The sequence below is a fragment of the Sceloporus occidentalis genome, unplaced genomic scaffold (assembly GCF_023333645.1).
Source record: "Sceloporus occidentalis isolate IW3139 unplaced genomic scaffold, rSceOcc1.0.p SCAF_29, whole genome shotgun sequence".
Taxonomy (NCBI): Eukaryota; Metazoa; Chordata; class Lepidosauria; order Squamata; family Phrynosomatidae; genus Sceloporus; species Sceloporus occidentalis.
This window is the reverse complement of record NW_028317009.1, coordinates 8,356,032-8,375,912: the sequence shown is the minus strand read 5'-3', so window position 1 is coordinate 8,375,912 and position 19,881 is coordinate 8,356,032. Positions and strand designations below refer to the sequence as shown.

At 40.9% G+C, this 19,881-nt stretch overlaps 2 protein-coding genes across 2 annotated transcripts; one reads left to right on the top strand and one right to left on the bottom strand.

Moving 5' to 3' along the window:
- Positions 1–543: 543 nt before the first annotated feature.
- LOC149299269 (cytochrome b-245 light chain-like) lies at positions 544–3,938 on the top strand. Its single transcript, XM_089486538.1, has 6 exons — positions 544–601; positions 2,402–2,471; positions 3,001–3,075; positions 3,194–3,277; positions 3,538–3,619; positions 3,744–3,938. Exons 1-6 carry the CDS (start codon positions 544–546, stop codon positions 3,936–3,938), a joined length of 564 nt encoding a protein of 187 aa, XP_089342664.1.
- Positions 3,939–14,891: 10,953 nt separating this feature from the next.
- LOC149299268 (interleukin-17C-like) lies at positions 14,892–16,303 on the bottom strand. The gene is made up of 3 exons (XM_089486688.1): positions 16,283–16,303; positions 15,583–15,923; positions 14,892–15,141 (listed from the first exon to the last, which is right to left on the bottom strand). Exons 1-3 carry the CDS (start codon positions 16,301–16,303, stop codon positions 14,892–14,894), a joined length of 612 nt encoding a protein of 203 aa, XP_089342814.1.
- Between the last annotated feature and the right edge of the window lie 3,578 nt (positions 16,304–19,881).

Below are 19,881 nucleotides of genomic sequence, written 5' to 3'. Positions count from 1 at the left end.
GCACGGACTGATACTTATCTCTGTGTTAATCTCTGGATTTGCGGTAGATCCAGTAGATTCAGGAGCGTCTGTGTGATCGCCATTCATGTTTAAAGCCCAGATGTCCAGCAGAGCTGGTTGGGGTTTATGACCAGGGATGATGATAAATGCATTGTGCCCGGCCGCGGTGGTTTTAACGTTACTTGGCATTATGTATTATCCCGAAACCACCCCAAAAAATTGAGATTACAGTAAAACGTAACCGTTCAGCTTTGGTTGGGGAGCAGGGTGCGAGTCTGCTGCTTGGGGTAGTGCTCAGGCACCTTTGTGTGAGAGAAGAGGGGAGGGCAGCCCTGGACGGGGTAGGAGGAGAGTAGGGCAGATCTTTTTCAGAGAGGGAAGGGAAGTGGGGAGGGAAAAATAGGAAGGCAAGCCTTTACGGGGAGGGCCGTTTCGTATATGACATCGCTCCGTGTATCAGGAAGTCACATAGTTTAGTCTCAGTGCGAGTTGTCAGTTCTGCTAGAGAGTCCTAACCTGGTCTGCATCCCTGGGGCAGCCAGTATGGGGCAGATAGAGTGGGCGATGTGGGCCAACGAGCAGGCCTTGGCGTCCGGACTGAGTGAGTATTAACTTTTTCCCTTTCTTTTCCCTGCGTTCAGCGAACTAGCTGTATGTGACAGAGTTACCTGCTTAAAGCCCTGGAAACCATTCCAGATTCTAGAAGGGATACCTGCTGGGTTTGTCCGTTCCCTTAGGGTCACAAACTGGGGAGATTAATATGTAATCATTCGTTTTTCCTTTACTCTTCCAATATACCTGTTGTTGAACGCAACTCCTACAATCCTCAGCTAGCCAAGGTTTGGGGATCCCCATACGATCCTCCTCCTATTATTAGAAGAAATTGTTATGTTTCAGGAACGATTAGTCCTAACGCAATATTAATATTCGTCGGTATGAGGAAGTGAGATCAGGAAGTAACCATCTACCCGATAATTACCCTACGTTATATTTGCATTTTGTTTATAGCTACACATTATGTTATTACGCGCAGACCCGGAACCGTCCTCCAGCAGGGATGGGACCAAATATTTCTGTTTTAAAAGATGGAATTTCGGCTCTGTTTCAGATCCTAACGTTTGGCATCTGTTATTGGTGTAATAATGGGTACAACATTGTATTCTAAATAATAACAGAGTAAAAATGACAACAATGGCTAAAATACTTTACGAAACAGTCGTATACATTGTAAACAGAATCAGCAGGCATTATCACCGCGACAACAGAATTACAAGGCAGATCGGCCCCATTCGGCCCCCGTCTAGTCTCTCCTGCTGTAAAAACTCAAACCTTAATCAGACGTTGGTCTCGTCTTAGATTCAGGAGCCGTACGTCTATCCCCTCACTGTATTACACTCTACCACTTCTGCTGGGAGGCTGCTCCACTTATCTACCAACCTCTCAGTAAAGTAAAACTTCCTTACATTTCATCTGAACCGCTGACCTCTAGTTTTAGATGATGGCCTTTAGATAATAACCCCCCCCCCCCCCCCGTTCACATCCCCTCTCTCTCCAAGCTGGATGTATTGCTTGACCAAGTTCTGCTGAGGATAACTGTGTCTGGGAAACATCTAGAAGGTTCTCTGATGTAGATTTTACCAAAATTATTAATAAACATGGCAGCCGGTTTGTTTTTAGTTCTAGAATGTTTTAGACATACATTTGGGCTACGGGTGGGGAACAAAAAGGGAACAACGGCACGACGCCACCCTGACCCCAGCATACTGTATATGCATTTCACAGTTAATCGGGTAATAATATATAACAGCTCACATGTAATAACAGTACACATTTAAATGTATTATTTAGACATTAATAGTAACAAAACCCACGAATTATATGTTAAATATTTTTCTTTTTTACAGACGGAAAAACAAAGTTCTGTTTTAAGAAAAATAGAAAATAAATGTGGAAACAATGGCTTGCCGCTTGCTCTGTGGTTTAGTAGGGGTTAAGTGGTGTCTTGTGGTCACGCTCCAGCAAGTGGCTGTTATTTGGGCAACTTCAGATGTGCAAGAGGGCAGCTAGATTGCCTTTCACAAAGGAAGTGGGGAGAGATTGAAGCAATTTCCTGACCCCGTTACTTCACTTTACTGGAAGCATAAGGTTCTGTAAAAAAAAACAAAACCTTTGCCGGTGAAGAAACGTTCTATTGTTGCTATGGTGATTACACCCTTTTTTTTATCCCTTTGCACAACTTTTGCTCTTTGTTTAGAACTCCTCTGTGAGATCCCACACACAAGCAGGCTTCTTCTGTAACCTAATGTTAGGTTAATGGTCCAGCGATGGTTAGATTGCACGCTTTGCGGGCTAGAACCTGCAGCTGAGTATATCATTGTAACGCTTGTCTTTTTTTTGGCAGTTCTGATGACCGGAGGCATTGTAGCGGTTGCCGGACAGTTTAAAGGCTGGGAATTTGGTGCATACGCGATGTATCCTTTATTAATATTGTGTTAAGTACCCCATCGTGTTCCACCGAGCCAGAGGAATTCTGCTACAAGACTCTCCGGTTTAGTATTAGCATCGTATAAACAGGACACAGCCCGTGGCGTCTTTTGTAAGAGCTCTGTGTCTTTCAACCCTTCTGATGCCTGATGTGGCGCAGATGATATTTTTTATTATAAGGAAATAATTCTCTTGCTTTACTTACCTTCCTTGGAAGTTCCAACATCTTGTAATCAATGCTTTGCTCTTTGGCTCTGGAATTCCCTCTCGCGCGCCTTGTAATTATTCTTCCTCTAACAGTCATTCATTAGGCCTTTGTGAATACTGTCAATGTCTCTCAATGGCTCAGAAGGCATTTGAGAGACTCGCCTCGCAGGATCGGCAGTAGAGTGCTAGGAATGGAGGTGAAAGGGACTTTGCGAGCAAACGGTCTGCGGACTCCAGAGACAATGAAATCAGTATTAGCTGAAACGCTTAGGAGTCGAATCAATATAGATCCTTAACTTCTTCTCCAAGAGCGGCAGGAGTCTTCGTCACCCTTTTGGAGTACCCCCGAAGCAAGAGAAAGAAGGGATCCACGATAGAGCGATGGTAATGAGGACTTCTGTTGTGTTAAACATGGAGAGGAGATCTTCATACGAAGCAGATACATTGTTTAACTTCGTATCTCGTATCTTCTATGAATAACTGTGTGTATTTTCTTCCACAGCGGCCAGAAGTGCATGACCTCGGTTCTGAAGGTGTTTGGGCCCCTCACCCGTAATTACTATGTCCGCGCCGTCCTACACGCAGGGTATGTTTGTGCACCCTCTAAGAGGGGGAAAAAGCCTCCATGCTGTTGGGTCTTACCCATTTAACACAAGCTTCCTTAGACAGTGCTACATTTTGCTTTGTTGTGTCTTCATGTTTGCCTTGATGGCCCTCAAAGGCAATGAAGATGTTATACTTGTGTTGGATGCATGACCTTGATGTATACTGACCCATAGCCGCAGATATGTGAATGTCTTGGTAGTCCTGGTAACTGAACGGGGTTAATATTTGTTTGTCCGACAGTCTGGCGGTACCTGGAGGATTCATCCTGGCCACGATTTTAGGCACCGTGTGTCTCGGTATAGCCAGCATCATCTATTTCCTGGTGAGTACCGAGCTGCCCGTACCTTCACAGTCTATGAAATTCCTCATTGACGCTTTTGGCTCCTCGTGCTTTCAATGAAGCGTTAACATGGGATTGGAGTAAATATATTTTGAATTGCTTACAGGCTGCTCTTCGAGGGGAGGAGTGGTGTCCGATCGAACTGAAACCCCCGTCAAAACCAAGGGTTGCTGAAACGATCAAACGGCCTCCTGAAAATCCTCCTCCCCGTCCACCTCCAGAGGCGAGGAGGAAGCAGGTGGAAGAGGATTCTTCGGGTGGAGGCTACACCAACCCCATTCCTGTTAGCGATGAAGTATGACGTTCTCCAAGAGCTTGGTCCATTTTGGCAGAAGGTCCTTCACCCTTCTAGACGTGTCCACGAGACATTATGATGTAGGACCAAAAGAACTTGGTGGATAATCCAAGCGACTTGTTACTGTATCTCACCTGCTTTCTCTAAGTGCCTTGAAAAGACGACAGAAGTGCGACATTTTGACAGTTTGGTGTCCAAAAAACACGAAACAAGGATGGACTCTGATGTCATCCAAGCTCTAGATTTCTTACATATTATCAGCGAGCCAGGGTTAGAAAGTTTTTTGTGTTAACATTTACCTCTTTACCTCAAAATTCCCTCCTGTCCATGCGCATTTATTGCCTATATTGTTACAGAAGCTTGCAAAAAGTTGACCGTGCCACAACACGTAAACCTGTGTGAATGCCGCTTCCAGGTACCTCTGATCCCATCAAACATAACCCATCGCACATCTTGTGGTCGCTCAATAATATCCCGCCGAGGAACACACACTGTGTGTACAGGGGGGCCTTGTTACATGTCATCACAACGAGAGTAATCTTCCTGGCTCAAATGTTGAACTATAAGCATGGTTGAAGGTCAGAATAGTCACCCGACATCGACACCTTGTAGAAGGGAGTGTAACCCGCACCTTATTAATGTCGCTGAACGGAATGCAAACAATTTATATATGTGCTACAAGCTGCTTAAATAATAAAAGTGTTGCATAAACCTCTGTGTGATATCCAATAATACAATAATGGAACGGGAGACCCAAGGTCTCTTTTTAAGAGGAAAAAGTGTGGACTAGGTATTTCTTAAATACATGTTATTGAACCGTGGCTCCTGGTGCATATTCTGATAACACCGGGATGAAAGGTTCTCATTATAACAACGACCCCCCCAACGCGTCTCACCTATTGCTGGCTCGTTGCAGCGGCGTGCGTTCAGGTACACAATACGTTCTTTTTAATTGGAAATCACCAAGAAAACTGGCATGTAAAAGCATTGCCGTCGATTCATATCAGTAAACTCTGGGATAAGGTTATTTACGAGAGCATGGTGATTTAGCACGTCGCGCGTGGCTTCTGTGTAACGGAGGCTGGAGGAGAGCCAGCCGAGGAAATGATTGTGACCCGTTAAGAAATGTCTGTTTCCTTTCACTTTCAGTAGAAATAAGGAACTTTACTAAAGAACTATCAAGCTACTTGATTTAGAAAATAAGCAATTATTTGACCCATAAGTGTTAATATACATGGAAACTAAGCGTTGCCGGGGGGGGGGGGGTGCTTGCTACCTGTATAAAAAAAAAAAAACAACATAGGCAATAGGGGCAGCCTGAGCACATTACATTGGGGTATATCGTGGCCCCTGCCATTTGCCTCCCACAATATACCGGCACACAAGGCGCATACCTACTTTGCTTCATGGAGAACAGTTCCGTAGAATCTTTGGTGTATCCGCGTTATGTACTCCCACCCTGGTTGGAATATCTGGGGTATAGATCTGCTCCTGGGTTTGGAGGTCACGTTGCTCATGTGCCAAAGTTACTTTGATACCTGTCCTTCTACATATATATATATATATATATATAACACCTGCAACGTGGATAAATATGTGCAGATTTCATTGGCACCAGTGGATGAGAATGGAAACTATATTGTTGAAACTATACAGCATATATAGGCACAATTTCAGTGGCGTCGTTGCACCCCCACCGAATTTGGAACCATCCAGCGGATTGCCCAGGACGCGGAGGAGAGAGAGGGGCGCCTAGCAACCGCTCGGCCCCCTCACTCTCCTCCACGAGGCCTCTACATCCGCTACGGTGCCGGCGTTTCCATACTGAGCGCCGGTATATGACATCATATCCGGCGCTCTGAAGTGAAGCAGCGCGCGCCGCGGCAGAGAAGGAAGACAGAAGCCTCTTTCTCCCGCCGCAGGACTTTAAAGGTGAGTGAAATACAAAGGGGGTGAGTAGGAAAAGAGGAGGGAGAGGGGTTAGAAAGTGATAAGGGAGGGAGAAGGGGTAGAAAGTGATAAGGGAGGGAGAAGGGGTAGAAAGTGATAAGGGAGGGAGAAGGGGTAGAAAGAGATAAGGGAGGCAGAAGGGGTACATGTTAATGAGTGAGTATGAATTAATGTATGGATGCATTGTCTGAATGAGGGAGAGCATGAGTTAATGAGTATGTGTGTATGATAGATGTATAATTGTGGAAGGGCAAGATGGCACTCACAGGGGAATTCTCTCTGACAGCCGGGGAAGGTCTGCGCGATGGACAACACACCGGGAGTCAGAAGCACCGGTAAGTTTGGAGGAGGGCGGGAGACAGGGCCGGTGTTTTCGAAATTTCCCGGTGGGCCGGCAGATTCGTAGGCCGGGCGGCTGCCCGAAATCTAATCTAAACGGCCGGCGCTACTTCAATTCTTTTTTAATTAAAGTATTAAAGCAACGCCGGCCGGCGGCATCAGCACTCAGCGGCCGTGTGCGATGGCCGCCTACTGATGGGAGCAGCGTGAGGGGTGAAAGCCCCGCCCCCTCGCACGGACCTTTCACCCCTCATGTTGCTCCCATCACTATGCGGCCATCAGATTAATGGAAATTTAATCGAAACGGCCGATGCGTGCTGACACCGCCGGCCGGAGCTACTTTAATACTTTTTTTATTTTACTTTATATGGCAAGACGATCCGGCATATTCAATTTTAAAAAAAAAGAATTAAAGTAGCTCCGGCCGGCGGTGTCAGCACCCAGCGGCCGTTTCGATTAAATTTCCATTAATCTGATGGCCGCATAGTGATGGGAGGAGCGTGAGGGGTGAAAGCTCCGCCCCCTCACACTCAGACTGCTGGAGCACCGGATGTCCTGTCACTGACATCCTGTCCACATAGAAAACGGCGGCCTGCAGCTACCAGAGGACGGAGGCCAGGATGAAAAAGCCCCAAAGTGGAAGAAGTAGAAGGTAAATAAACAAATTTATTTTTTTTAACAAACTGTATAATATTTTTTTATATAAAAGCCTTATGCCCCCCATATGCCACTCTGCCTCCCTGATATGCCTTATGCCCCTTATATGCCACTCTCCTTCCAGAAATGCCTTATACCCCTATATGCCACTCTGTTCCATGATATGCCTTTTAACCCCCTAAATGCCAGAGTGGCATATAGGGGTATAAGGCATTTCTGGAGTCAGAGTGGCATATAGGGGCTACAAGGCATTTCTGGAGGCAAAGTGGCATATAGGAGGTTAAAATGCATATCATGGGGCAGAGTGGCATATAGGAAGGTATAAGGCTTTTCTGGAGTGCCCCATGGTATGCCTTTTAACCCCCTATATGCCACTCTGCCTCTATAAATGCCTTTTAACCCCCTATATGCCACTCTGCCTCTATAAATGCCTTTTAACCCCCTATATGCCACTCTGCCTCTATAAATGCCTTTTAACACCCTATATGGCAGAGTGGCATATAGGGGGTATAAGGCATTTCTGGAGGCAGAGGGGTATATAGGGAGTTAAAAGGGGGCAGAGTGGCAAGCCTGGGGCAGATGTCTGGCACTCCACCAGAATTGATCTGCGTTTGTTTTCTGGATGTACCCTGCAATACGAAAAGACATCAGATTCTACTAACTTAATCAGGTTCTATTAACTTAAGTAATTGAAAGCTCCTTGACATGGGGCTCTGTGCAAAAGAAAATACAAAGGGGGTAGAAGGGGCTGTTGGCAGGTTGGCAAATAAAAGGAAATAAAAACAACAAAAAAAAATGTCTCAATCTAAAAATGTTTGCAGTAGTAAATGTTTTGATTCCATTATGTGTAATATATTTCATTTATTAGGGCCTTTTAACAGTTTTGCTTTCTGGTATTTTAATACAAATAATATGATAAAAAGAATGTTTTATAGTTATTTGTACGGCAAATAGTGTGACTCGGGTATGTATAAGGGGTGCGTGTGGGTATAAGAGCTCAATCGCGAGATAAACTATATGGGGCTGCTCTCCAAATGTTTCCAGGGCTGCTTTTCAGTCCCAGTCCGGCCCTGGCGGGAGTGTTAAATGGGGGGCATAAGGCATTTCTGTAAGCAGAGTGCTCTACGAAATGCCTTTTAACCCCCTTAATGCCACTCTGCCTCCAGAAATGCCTTTTAACCCTCTATACGCCACTCTGCCTCCTGAAATGCCTAATACCTACCTATATGCCACACTGCCCCATAATTTTCCTTTTAACCCCCTAAATGCCAGAGTGGCATATAGGGGTATAAGGCATGTCTGGAGGCAGAGTGGCACATAGGGGGTCAAAAGGCATATAATGGGGCACAGTGGCATTTAGAGGGTTAAAAGGCATATCATGGGGCCCAGTGGCATTTAGAGGGTTAAAAGGCATATCATGGGGCCCAGTGGCATATAGGGGTTTAAGGCATTTATGGGGCAGAGTGACAAGCCTGGGGGCAGATGTGCATAACTGGGGGCAGGTTGGAAAATAAAAGGAATTAAAAACAAAATATTTTTCTCAATCATAGCTTTTATTAAAAAAATAGTTTACATGAATTAACATTTACTGGTAAAACTTTTTTCCTATTGGCTAGTCTTATATTCAGACTTTTTCTTTTTTTCCCCTAAATTAATATTCTGATTTTGGGGGGTCGTCTTATAATCGAGCAAACAGGATAATACCTGCAATGCTGTTTCCATGTATTTATTTGATCTATACCTGCAATGCTACGTTTTATATATTGTTATTGTATACCTGCAAATACAGGATTTGTATGTCTGATTCTGTTGATTTGATATATACCTTCAGTGCTGAGATCACAAGTTAATTTCAGTTGATCTATACATGCAAAGCTGGGTTTGTGTGTTAATGTGTTGATCTATGCCTGCTATCGGCAGCAGGGTCTAAGATATATATATATATATATATATATATATATATATATATATATATAGGCTGCAGGGACTAATATTAATATATATTGGCAACTGGGGCTAATATTTATATATATATCAGCAGCAGGATCCAATATTTATATATATATATCGGCAGCAGGGTCTAATATTAACGAAACTGCCAGTTCAGCTGTAATTTTGAAATCGTGTTTCAATCATAGTCTTTACTTCAAAGACATAAGTACTCATTATGTAGATAAAAATGCATGTCTAACGCGTATATGTGATGGGCCGTCACATAAATCAGTAATAAAGGGAGGGGCTTGCTGGGGCATTAATACAAATAGTGGTGACTGGAGGGGATTATACAAGGGTGTGGGGGCACCACATTAATCTATACTAAAAGGGTGCTGGCTGGGGCATCAATACACAAGGGTCAAAAACACTAAGGGGGTATAAACAACAATGCAGTGTGAAAAATCCATCCGTCAGTGACGTAGATTGTGTCCTGCTGTTTGTGTGTTTTTGGTTATAAGTGTACCAGAGCCTGTCCTGGGGTGTGTGTGCGTATAGGTGTTGGTGTGGCAGAGCCTGTCCTGGGGTGTGTGTTTGGATGTGGGTGTGGCAGAGCCTGTCCTGTGTGTGTGTTTGGGTGTCCGTATGGAAGAGCCTGTCCTTTGTGTGTGTGGGTGTGGGAGCCTGTACTGGTGTGTGTTTGGGTGTCGGTGTGGCAGAGCCTGTCCTGGGGTGTGTGTTTGCGTGTCAGTGTGGCAGTGCCTGTCCTGATGTGTGTGTCTGGGTGTTGGTGTGACAGAGCCTGTGTTGGTGTGTGTGTTTGGTTATCTGTTTCCTGGCACTTAACTTACAGTTGTAATTATTTAATTTATATTTATCCAGAGATAAAATACCCTCCTGAAGTTGTAGTGACTTCAGGGGACAAAACATTCAAGGCCATTTATGCTATATTTATTTCAAGGATTAGTCGCACTAAATTGTGGCTTCAGGCTTCCCATGTTGAATGATCAAGTATTATGTTAGTCCAATAACAAAAGTATCATTCCATAGCACATTACTTTTGGCAATATATATATATATTCTCAGTGGTATGATTTAATGGTGGAAATTATGACTGCCCCCCCAGTTTGACTGTGGTATCTTGTGTGCCCCCCCTATATATTGTTTCTAGAGTCGCCACTGGGCACAAACATTTTTGTGTCGGGGCTTGTATCCCAACTGTTTTATTTTAAAATCAATAATAATAATTATTATTATTATTAATAAATAATAAGAAAAAGACATTTTAAATATTACAGCCCGAGGAGCAGAAAGGTGTATAGCTGCTTTGCTGTAAGCTCTTGCGATGTGACATTGTTTTCCCTTATGGCATTCCTGACACCCCTTACTTTTTTTGGTTTGGTTTATTTAGTAGTATTTCTAGTATAACCAAATAATGCGCATTGTAATCATAATGGTGTGCTGTTCGCACTCCCAGACGTGGCCACCAGAGGGAAGCACTGCGCTGCCCAGGTACAGAGTTTCTCCGCTAGACTTCGGTTGGATGTCGGCATGCCTTACCGGGACTCGCCAGCATGCATTACCGGGGCTCGCCAGCATGCGTTACCGGGGCTCGTCAGCATGCGTTACCGGGACTCGCCAGCATGCATTACCGGGACCCGCCAGCATGCGTTACCGCCAGCATGCGTTACCGGGACTCGCCAGCATGCGTTACCGGGGCTCGTCAGCATGCCTTACCGGGGCTCGTCAGCATGCGTTACCGGGACCCGCCAGCATGCCTTACCGGGACTCGCCAGCATGCATTACCGGGGCTCGTCAGCATGCTTAACCGGGACCCGCCAGCATGCGTTACCGGGGCCCGCCAGCATGCGTTACCGGGACTCGCCAGTAGGTGGGTTTCTCAGGATGCCCTTTTAGGATCACCCACCTTTTTTATTGGATGGGACTATTATTTCTATTCACGTTTCGCATTCACATTAAGGACTGTGTTTGAATGCCTATCCCATGCATGTTTCAAATCCCTCACTGGATTAGCTTCTACCACTTCTGCTAGAAGGCTGTTCCACTTATCTTCCACCCTCTCAGTAATGAAAATCTTCCTTAAATTACATATAAACATCTAAACCTCTACTTTTATAGGATGGCCTCATGTTCTACATACTTTGTTAAAATCACTTTATATTGGGCTATATTCTTTCATTCTTTATTATTGGCTTTTGGGGTATTAGTGAGATGTGGGTGTCCAGGAGGACAAGTGCCCCCTCTAACCCCCTTCTGCGCATGCCCATGGCAGCAAGTGACTTAGTAGGATGATGTCCTTTATCCATCACATGGTAGAATAATGTGGGTGTCGTGCTGTTCAGCTGCCGCATAAGGCAGGATAAAGTCATTGCACCCAAACTTTTTATTGCATATTTATTTTATAAACATCCTGCAATACAGGAAGCACCCAAAGAGAATATTGTTACATTTCACCATAGAGGGAAGAGCAGTGATGATGTAACATTAGCTCCACACCTGGGTTCCAACCGCTCCCCATTACCTTGTGACGTCATCAGGATTGTATCACCAGCTACTATTGCACTTTAAGCCACTTAATAACATTAGGGATGTAATATTTGCCCCGGCCACTAAAATCCTTTTCTATCATAACATTGTTTACACCGCCATGAAACTGTGACTCGTGACTCGATGAATAAAATTCGATTTCTCTGCGTCTACTGAACCGTGAATATTGCTGATTCAGCCCGTTTCCCAAATTTCCCAAATTAGTTGAGCAACTAGGTGTAAAACTAAGCAAATCCAACAAATACCTGGTTGGTTTATCTAATTATTCTTAGGATATCTCATATATCTACATAATATACTGTATATATATATATATCTATATTATAGATATATATATATATATATATATATACACACATAATATATATATCAATATCGATATCTATATAATATATATATCTACATAATATACTGTATATATATCTATATAATATATATATACACATTATATATATATATATATACACATCTACATAATATAATATAAATCTATATATCTATATCTACATTATATATCTATAGCTACATCTTCATAATATATATATATCTATAGCTACATCTACATAATATATATATATCTACATCTACGTAATATATATCTATCTATATCTACATAATATATATATATATCTCTACATTAAATATATATATATATATATACATAATATATCTATATCTACATCTTTATAATATATACATATATATATCTATATCTACATAATATATCTATATTTACATCTTTATTATATATATATATATATATATATATCTACATCATGTGTATATATATATATATATCTACATCTACATAATATATATCTATCTATATCTACATAATATATCTATTAATATCTATCTACATCACATCATATCTATCTATATTTACATATCTATCTATATCTACATAATATATATCAATATATCTACATCTACATAATATCTATATCTATATATATAGATAGATAGATATTATGTGTATATATATATATATCTACATAATATCTATCTATATCTACATCTACATAATATATATATATCTAAATCTACATAATATATATATATCTATATCTACATAATATAATATATACATATATATCTACATCTATATAATATATATCAATCAACATCTATATATACATCTACATAATATATATCTATATATCTACATCATATATATCAATATCTATATCTACATAATTATCTATCTATATATATATATATACACATATACATAATATATATATATATCTACATTATATATATATATATATATCTACAGCTACATTATATATATATATATCTCTACATCTACATAATATATATCAATATCTACATAATATCTCTCTCTCTCTCTCTCTCTATATATATATCTATATATATATACATAATGTATATCTATATCTACATAATATATATCTTTATATACACAATATCTCTCTCTCTCTATATAAAACTACATAATATATATATAAACATATATGTATATATGAGATTTTGTAAGACTCAATATATATAAATTCTAAACTCCTGAGTGGCCGCAGGTGTCCAGTCATCCATTTTAGAATGTAATAAATCTTTGAAAATGCATGAAAGTTTTAATTTTAAATATGGCACTTTATGTAGCATTTGTTTCCTTTCTATTTGGGGGAAATTCTTTTGGTATTGTGATATTTTTGCCTTTTGTTCTGTTTTAGGCGTGAAATAAGCGACGTACAGCTGTATATGTACCGAGTGTTTTGCTTGTTTTGTTACAATGTAGCATCGCGCATTTATTATTAAATGACACAGATTATTATTATTTTAAACGGATTCCTCTTAGATTTTAAATTGTTTGAAAATGTTTATATCGGATTCCGCTCCATTCCTCCATCTTTATGTTGATATAATACTATTAACACGTTGCTGGACACAGCATAATATTACCACACCGCACTGGGGTGAAAAAACAGGGCGCTTAAGCTCCTCTTAACTGACCTGGAGTTGTGGTCGGCCGTTGCCCTCCTCAGCGGTGTACGAGCTCCTGCGCAGCCTGCGGCTCAAAAATGTAGGGAAAGGAAAGGGAAGGAAGTAGGAAGCTGAACAGCCAATGAGAGCCCACGCTGTACCCCAAAGCCCCTCCCACTCTCATGTCTGAGTGCGGATGGGCACTGGGAGAGAGGAGCCCCTCACATCACTCACAGGCAGCACTGGCGGTGCTACTACTACTACAGAATGGGGACTCGGGGCTCCTAACACTCGGGGGTCCTGTGGGTTGGGATCCCCACCATTCAGGGACCCTGAGAGTCGGGGCCCCTAACCACTCAGGGGCCCTGTGGCAACCGCTGGGCAATTGCCTGCTGGGCCAAAACTTATCATTTTATTAAAGGTTTTGTGCCCGAATGACATAGAGAACTTGGACAAAATCGGGGGGGAATAAGGACCTGCAACAACTGCCGTCTAGAAAAAGTTGTCTTAATTGTAATACCTTATGAAGGGCAAGTGCGATCCGCTCCCCGCTTCGTGGTTGTTCTTGTTAGAAAAAGAGAAAAAACTGGAGGGTCAGAGGCTTGGATGCACTGTACGGAAGTTTTACATTACTGAGACGGTGGTAGATAAGTGGAACAACTTCCCAGCGGAAGTGGTTATGGGGTAATACATTGAGGGGATTAAACATGCATTGGCGTAGGCATAAGGCTCCTGAATCTAAGAAGAGACAGACGACTGATTAAGGTTCGAGTCGTTACAGCAGGAAAGATGGGCAGATGTTTGTAAAAATAACAAATAACAAAGATAAAATTAATCAAAATATTTATTTTTTTTCTCAACAATATCACAAAATAAATAACAATAATAATAATAACAATAACATTAACAATAACATTAATAATAATAACAATTTTTAAATATTAGTTAAATAAATATTTTTCTTCATATTACATTAAATAACATAAATATCACAAAAAAATAGAGCAATCGCATCGTTTTTTGTTTTTTTTTGTAGTTAAACCCTTTCCACCAAAGACATCTTTTTTTAGAATAAATATTATTTTTCCAACAAAGCGCTATATTATAGCGTTATAGAATAAGCTTTCAGGATTTAAGGCCAGGAGTGTGCCATTCAATGTCATGTATATAGGAAATAGGAAATGGGGGAAAATAAGCTAGATTCCAATATACGTATAGCACCTTAGAAGCTGTTAGAATCCATGCCCAGTAATAAATATATATATAGTAATTAATATATATATATATATAGTAATAAATAAATAGTAATAAATATATAATATATATATATTTTGGGGAGCTTTCTTGGAAATGGAAATAAAATATTATTCTAAATACATGATAATGTTAACAGGGGGCTGATTTACCACAGACCCAATGTTATAAACACAATATAAACTTTATCTCACAAATTAAATAAAATCAGAAATGTTCTAGAACAAACAATACTCGGTGTGACATAGTCACAGGTCAGGAAGAGTAAGCGCCAGAATGAGGGCTCCATGGGAGTATTCTTGCTTCCTACTCGTGTTACTGCTGGTAGCTCCTCCGCGGCCGCACGCACGTGCATCCCACCGGGACTTTGATGTAGTCCAATTTAAAGGTGTAGCTCGACTCGTTATTCGGGCAGGGCTTCCTGCGCAGGACCATCATGGTCTGGTGGATGGCCACTGAGTTCAGGGTGAAGGTCTCTTTAACGGAACGGGCGTCGATGCACCCGGTGCATAGGCAGCGGGCAAATGCCAGCTTCTGTGGGTACCGGTTCTCATCGTAGTCAATGCTAGAAGAAAAGCGAGATCATTAGGCTTCTGGGTAACCGTCGTTTGCCTAAAGGGTGTCTGGTTGTGTTAGCTGTAACTGGTAATTGCCACAGGTTGATATGCGCCATTGGTCTGGGCTTCCGGCATGGGCAAAAAAGATGCCCCCCAAGTGGCTCTTATCTTACCAGATAAAAACTGGGTAGTACACAGAAACGGCCGGTGTTCCTTTATAAGATAAATTTTCACCCGCTGTCACATCTCTCGCCAGCATGCGTTTAAATCCCTCTTACCCGCTTATTTATGAAAAGATTTATAACCCTTACATATTATTCAGTGTCACAATTAACAGATTTTTCATTTTATTTATATATATAGGTTTTTTTTTAAAAACCCAACCATTTCTGGTTAAAAAGATATATTATAACCGGACTTTACAAAGAGCTAGCAGAACTTGCACTTACTGGTAGGACCATGGCGAGAGGGAACGCTTGGCATATTGGTCGTCGTGGCCGCTTTGCAGAAATTCCTGGACGGGGCATTCTTTTTCCTGCGACCTCTTGCGTCTTCTCTTATTCTTCGCCTCGACGTTCTCCAGGTGAGGAACCAGTTTCACGGCTATATAGTTGTTCCAGGACACGTTCCTCCCTGTGAATTTTCTTATGATCTCTGGCGTTACCTCTTCCTGCTCGGAAAGGCATCGGTGGAGATTGTGTTGGTGATGGTCAACCTGGTGGTGCATCTTGGCACCCTTTGAGGCATCGCAGAGATTCATGGACATGATGGCCAAGATGCATAAGGCCCACTGAAACAAAAAAAGAGAAACTTTGTTAACATCTAGATTTGATAAATCTTAAGTCTCTTTACAATCCCCTTAATCTTCTTCCCATCACCAGGAAATTCCGATGACCACTTTTTTGGAACCCATTTTTGTCCACCAACTAAAGAAGAAGACCTTGATGTTCTTTTGCCTTTCCGTATTATAAATGCCACCAACACGTCACATCTTGCAAGTTTTGTTATTCCACAGAGAAACAGGTTTGATTTTTTTTAAACAACCCCCCCCTCCAAATATTTTCAAACGGAACCTTTTGTCGAAAGAAGTAACGTTCCAAAGAGTTTTGAGACGTTCTATCAGAATGTGTCCACAGAAAAGGTTCTTACCATTGGAAGCATCATCTCCATGGCTGGCTTGTCTGCTTGTGTGGATCTGATTACTCTCGTTGTGTGGATCTGATTACTCTCGTTGTGTGGATCCGATTATTCTCGTTGTGTGGATCCGATTGGTCTCGTTGTGTGGATCCGATTAGTCTCGTTGTGTGGCTCCGATTATTCTTGTTGTGTGGATCCGATTAGTCTCGTTGTGTGGATCCGATTACTCTTGTTGTGTATTCCACTTCAGTGCCAAGTTGTAACTGCTCAGCGGTGCTCACTTTATATATTGCCCTGCTGGAAAGTCCATTTGCATTGTCGGGGAGGAGCTAGGACTTTACGTACGAGGAAACAAAATTCCATCTCTTCCTCGTCTGAGCAGATTACCTGCGATGTCAGCTCTCAGGCACACGAGCCGCGCCGGCTGTTTACTTTGTGTATTTGTAATGCATCCAGCTGTGATTTTTAAATAACTGCACATTCCAGGGCATGTCATTCAGATGAGTTGTTTCTACAGCAGGGGGCAGATAAGAGCCCTGTGAGCGATCTTGTCGGCCCTTTTCTCGGTGCTGAGAGAACTCGGTCATCACTTGGTCCTTGCCTAATGTTCATTACAGCCCAAATGCCTACCACGTGCAGTACCATATCTGCTGGAAGACCGTTCCATGCATCTGCCACCCTCCTGAAGAAGACCGAGACATGCATGGCAGTTTTTACTTTAACCCTATTGGAGTGTATAATTTATTACCGCCTTTAACCCCTTCCAGTACGTTGGCTTAGCCAATGGATAACATAATATTAGATATTACTGATTGCCAGACCGTCTAATTATAAAAGTTATTTATGACCTACTTTCTAGGCATAGTTACAGCGCCAACCACCTGTGCGAGTTTAACCCGTTTGACACCACTTTAAAGTTAAGTAAGAAACCATTACCATCTGGTAATGCTGGGGGTGATTTTTCTATACGTGGGTATATGGAGTCCTGTTGCCTGCCCCATATGCAAATTATTATCCTTCGTAGTAATCATATTGTGCTTAAAACTTCATGGCATTAGAAAAAGATGTAGCCTAAATACCTAAAACAATTATTCAGTTCTCTTTAACTACTGACTGATATAGCGCCGTCATATTCCGCAGCACAGTACAATATATAAATAAGCATTTCTGTAGACGGCAAGAAAAATGGCTGCCCCAAGAACCTTTTTTTTTAAATTATTATTATTTCCGGCTAGCAGGAGAGTTTGTGATCACAAGAAAAACTACCTAACAAGCAAGTTTGGAATTCATTCATAAAAACATCTAGTTCTAGATTTATAGCCGCTGATTGGGTTTTTTTTCCCCATAAATCAATACTAAAGACCTGTTGTATTGACCTAGAAGAGATGTACCCTCTGTCTACCCTTTGGTAGCAGCAGCGCCACCAAGTGGTGAACATGTGCAAGTGTGCTCGCCACTCATTAATAAAATCTCGATTTATAAACAGACAAAAATCGAAGAATCTACATTAATAATATAATTAATAATTTTAGAAGTATCCAGGGGATGCCCCATAAACTGAATAAGAATAAGTCTTTTTCCCTGTTCCAAACCTTCAAGGTTCAGTGTTACTGTATGGAAATATGGGAAGCTGAACGGTTTGTTTTTACATTTTATGATGTTGTTTATTATTATATTTATCATCATAGAACGCCCTCCACTTGCATTAAATTTTCCAGTCTCTGTGAAAAGTTTCCATGTTTATTGTTAAATTATAACCACAATAAGTGGCCAGATAAAACATCGCTATAAAGTAACACAAATGACATCATGTGTTTGACAACCAGGGTCAGGTCAACCACATCCCAGGATACAATCCTATAAAACGAACCCCTGGATCTACAGTCTTGAACTGATTCTGTCCAAGCTGATAGCCGTTTATTGGATCAACGCAGATGATGATGTAATGCAAAGAAGATGTAACCGTTTTTATTGGGCTTTTATGACTGTATTCATTTTTCTTATCAAGACCTGGAATCAAGACCTGGAATCAAGCCCTGTCCACCGCCCTGCTTGTTTCAAGGTGGAGCACCTTTAGCCCACGTGTCTTGGCATGCTTTTCCAATAGGCATTGTGAGACTACAATTCCCATGATTCCCAAGCTTTGTCTCTATGACCCGAGACATACATTATTCTTCACAACAAGGAGGAAGCAGAAACAGACCGCATCCCAACGCGACAGTCGTTGGTCTTCTAGACCATTCTAGATCTTTCCTCCTTAAAAGTCTAAGAGACGCAGAGGGCCGTGTTTAAGACGCAATTCTCGGGGCAGAATTTCACATGAAGTCTCATTGCCATAGCAACAACAGAAAAGGTCCAATCAGCAAGAACTTTTAATTAGTTGCTACGGCAAGAAGGCCACTTTTCACACCCAAGTATTACAAAAACTCTGCTTCTATATCTTCTGGGTCACTTGATCAACGTTCTTATTAACCTTGACACAAGAAAGGAAAATAAAAGTAATTTCTCTAAGCAGACATCACGTCCACGGCAATAAAATTAAGATTATTTTAAGTAGCTTGATTATAAATCTTCCGCTGTATTTTTATTTATTTTTAACTCTTTATAAGAAGTCGCCTTTGGTTGTCTAAATGTGCGTGCTACGTAGCGTTAAACAGTTAAGGGTCTGGGGGAAATGGCTAAATAGCGATGCTGAAGAAAACTTAAAAAAAATAAATCAATAAAAAAAAAATTAAAAAAAATCCACAGTAATTTCAACAATTCATAACCATGTGCTTTCCAGTAAGAAACATCAAAAGTTGATTTACCAGTCTGGTAACATTAAAGAAACTCTAAATCTAGAGAGTTAACCCCATTTTTTTTTATTTTTTTTTTAAGACTTATTCTATGAATCTAAATCTATTGATTTTTTTCAATTTTATATGAGCAAGTACCCAATTAAATCCCAGTGGTGAATGTACGGCGTCATTAAGCCAATCCTTTACTTATGTTTAAATTCCACATCTAGTGTATAGAAAGGGTCCCTGTCTCTTTAAATCTATGCAGCATAACAAATATATAACAAATATATAACAAATATACCTTGAAAATTCCCTGCCTGCATTTAAAAACCCCAGGTATCACCTGCTTTTCTTACCCCTAAAGCAATGGAAAAAAAGTTTACATGAACTTCCTAAAGAAGTCATTTTTTTTCTTTTTTTAAATAAAACTTCTTAAGAGGATCGGAATTAAAATATTACACGTACCGTATATACCATTTTGAGGCTGAATTCACCAATACTGATAACATTGATTAGCAGAAGCGGTAACCATAACGATTGATTGGTGACGTGAAGGCTTTATTACCTTTCGTTAATTACGGTGTTACATTGTTTGTAAGGAAGATTTGCTACGTTTTCATCGTTAGAAGGTATCCTACTGGAAGGCACGGCGAGATAAATGTAAAAAGGGTTTTTCTTGTAGAATATTATTTTTCAGCTTAGCAGCATTAGAATGAATGATAAAAAATTTTAACAAAATATTGTAAAGTATTTCAATCAAGGCTAAATGCTAATATTTACCTATAGTAAACCATTAGTGAGAATAATCAGCCTGGGGGGGGATATATATAT

Bases quoted from the DNA above. Each gene is read 5' to 3' on its own strand.
- LOC149299269 (XM_089486538.1), top strand. From the start codon at position 544: ATGGGGCAGATAGAGTGGGCGATGTGGGCCAACGAGCAGGCCTTGGCG. The intron at 602-2,401 runs GTGAGTATTAAC...TTTTTTTGGCAG, and splicing joins GGCCTTGGCGTCCGGACTGA to TTCTGATGACCGGAGGCATT. The intron at 3,278-3,537 runs GTATGTTTGTGC...TTTGTCCGACAG, and splicing joins CGCGCCGTCCTACACGCAGG to TCTGGCGGTACCTGGAGGAT.
- LOC149299268 (XM_089486688.1), bottom strand. From the start codon at position 16,303: ATGGAGATGATGCTTCCAATG. The intron at 15,924-16,282 runs GTAAGAACCTTT...TTTTTGTTTCAG, and splicing joins TGGAGATGATGCTTCCAATG to TGGGCCTTATGCATCTTGGC. The intron at 15,142-15,582 runs GTAAGTGCAAGT...CTTTTCTTCTAG, and splicing joins CTCTCGCCATGGTCCTACCA to CATTGACTACGATGAGAACC.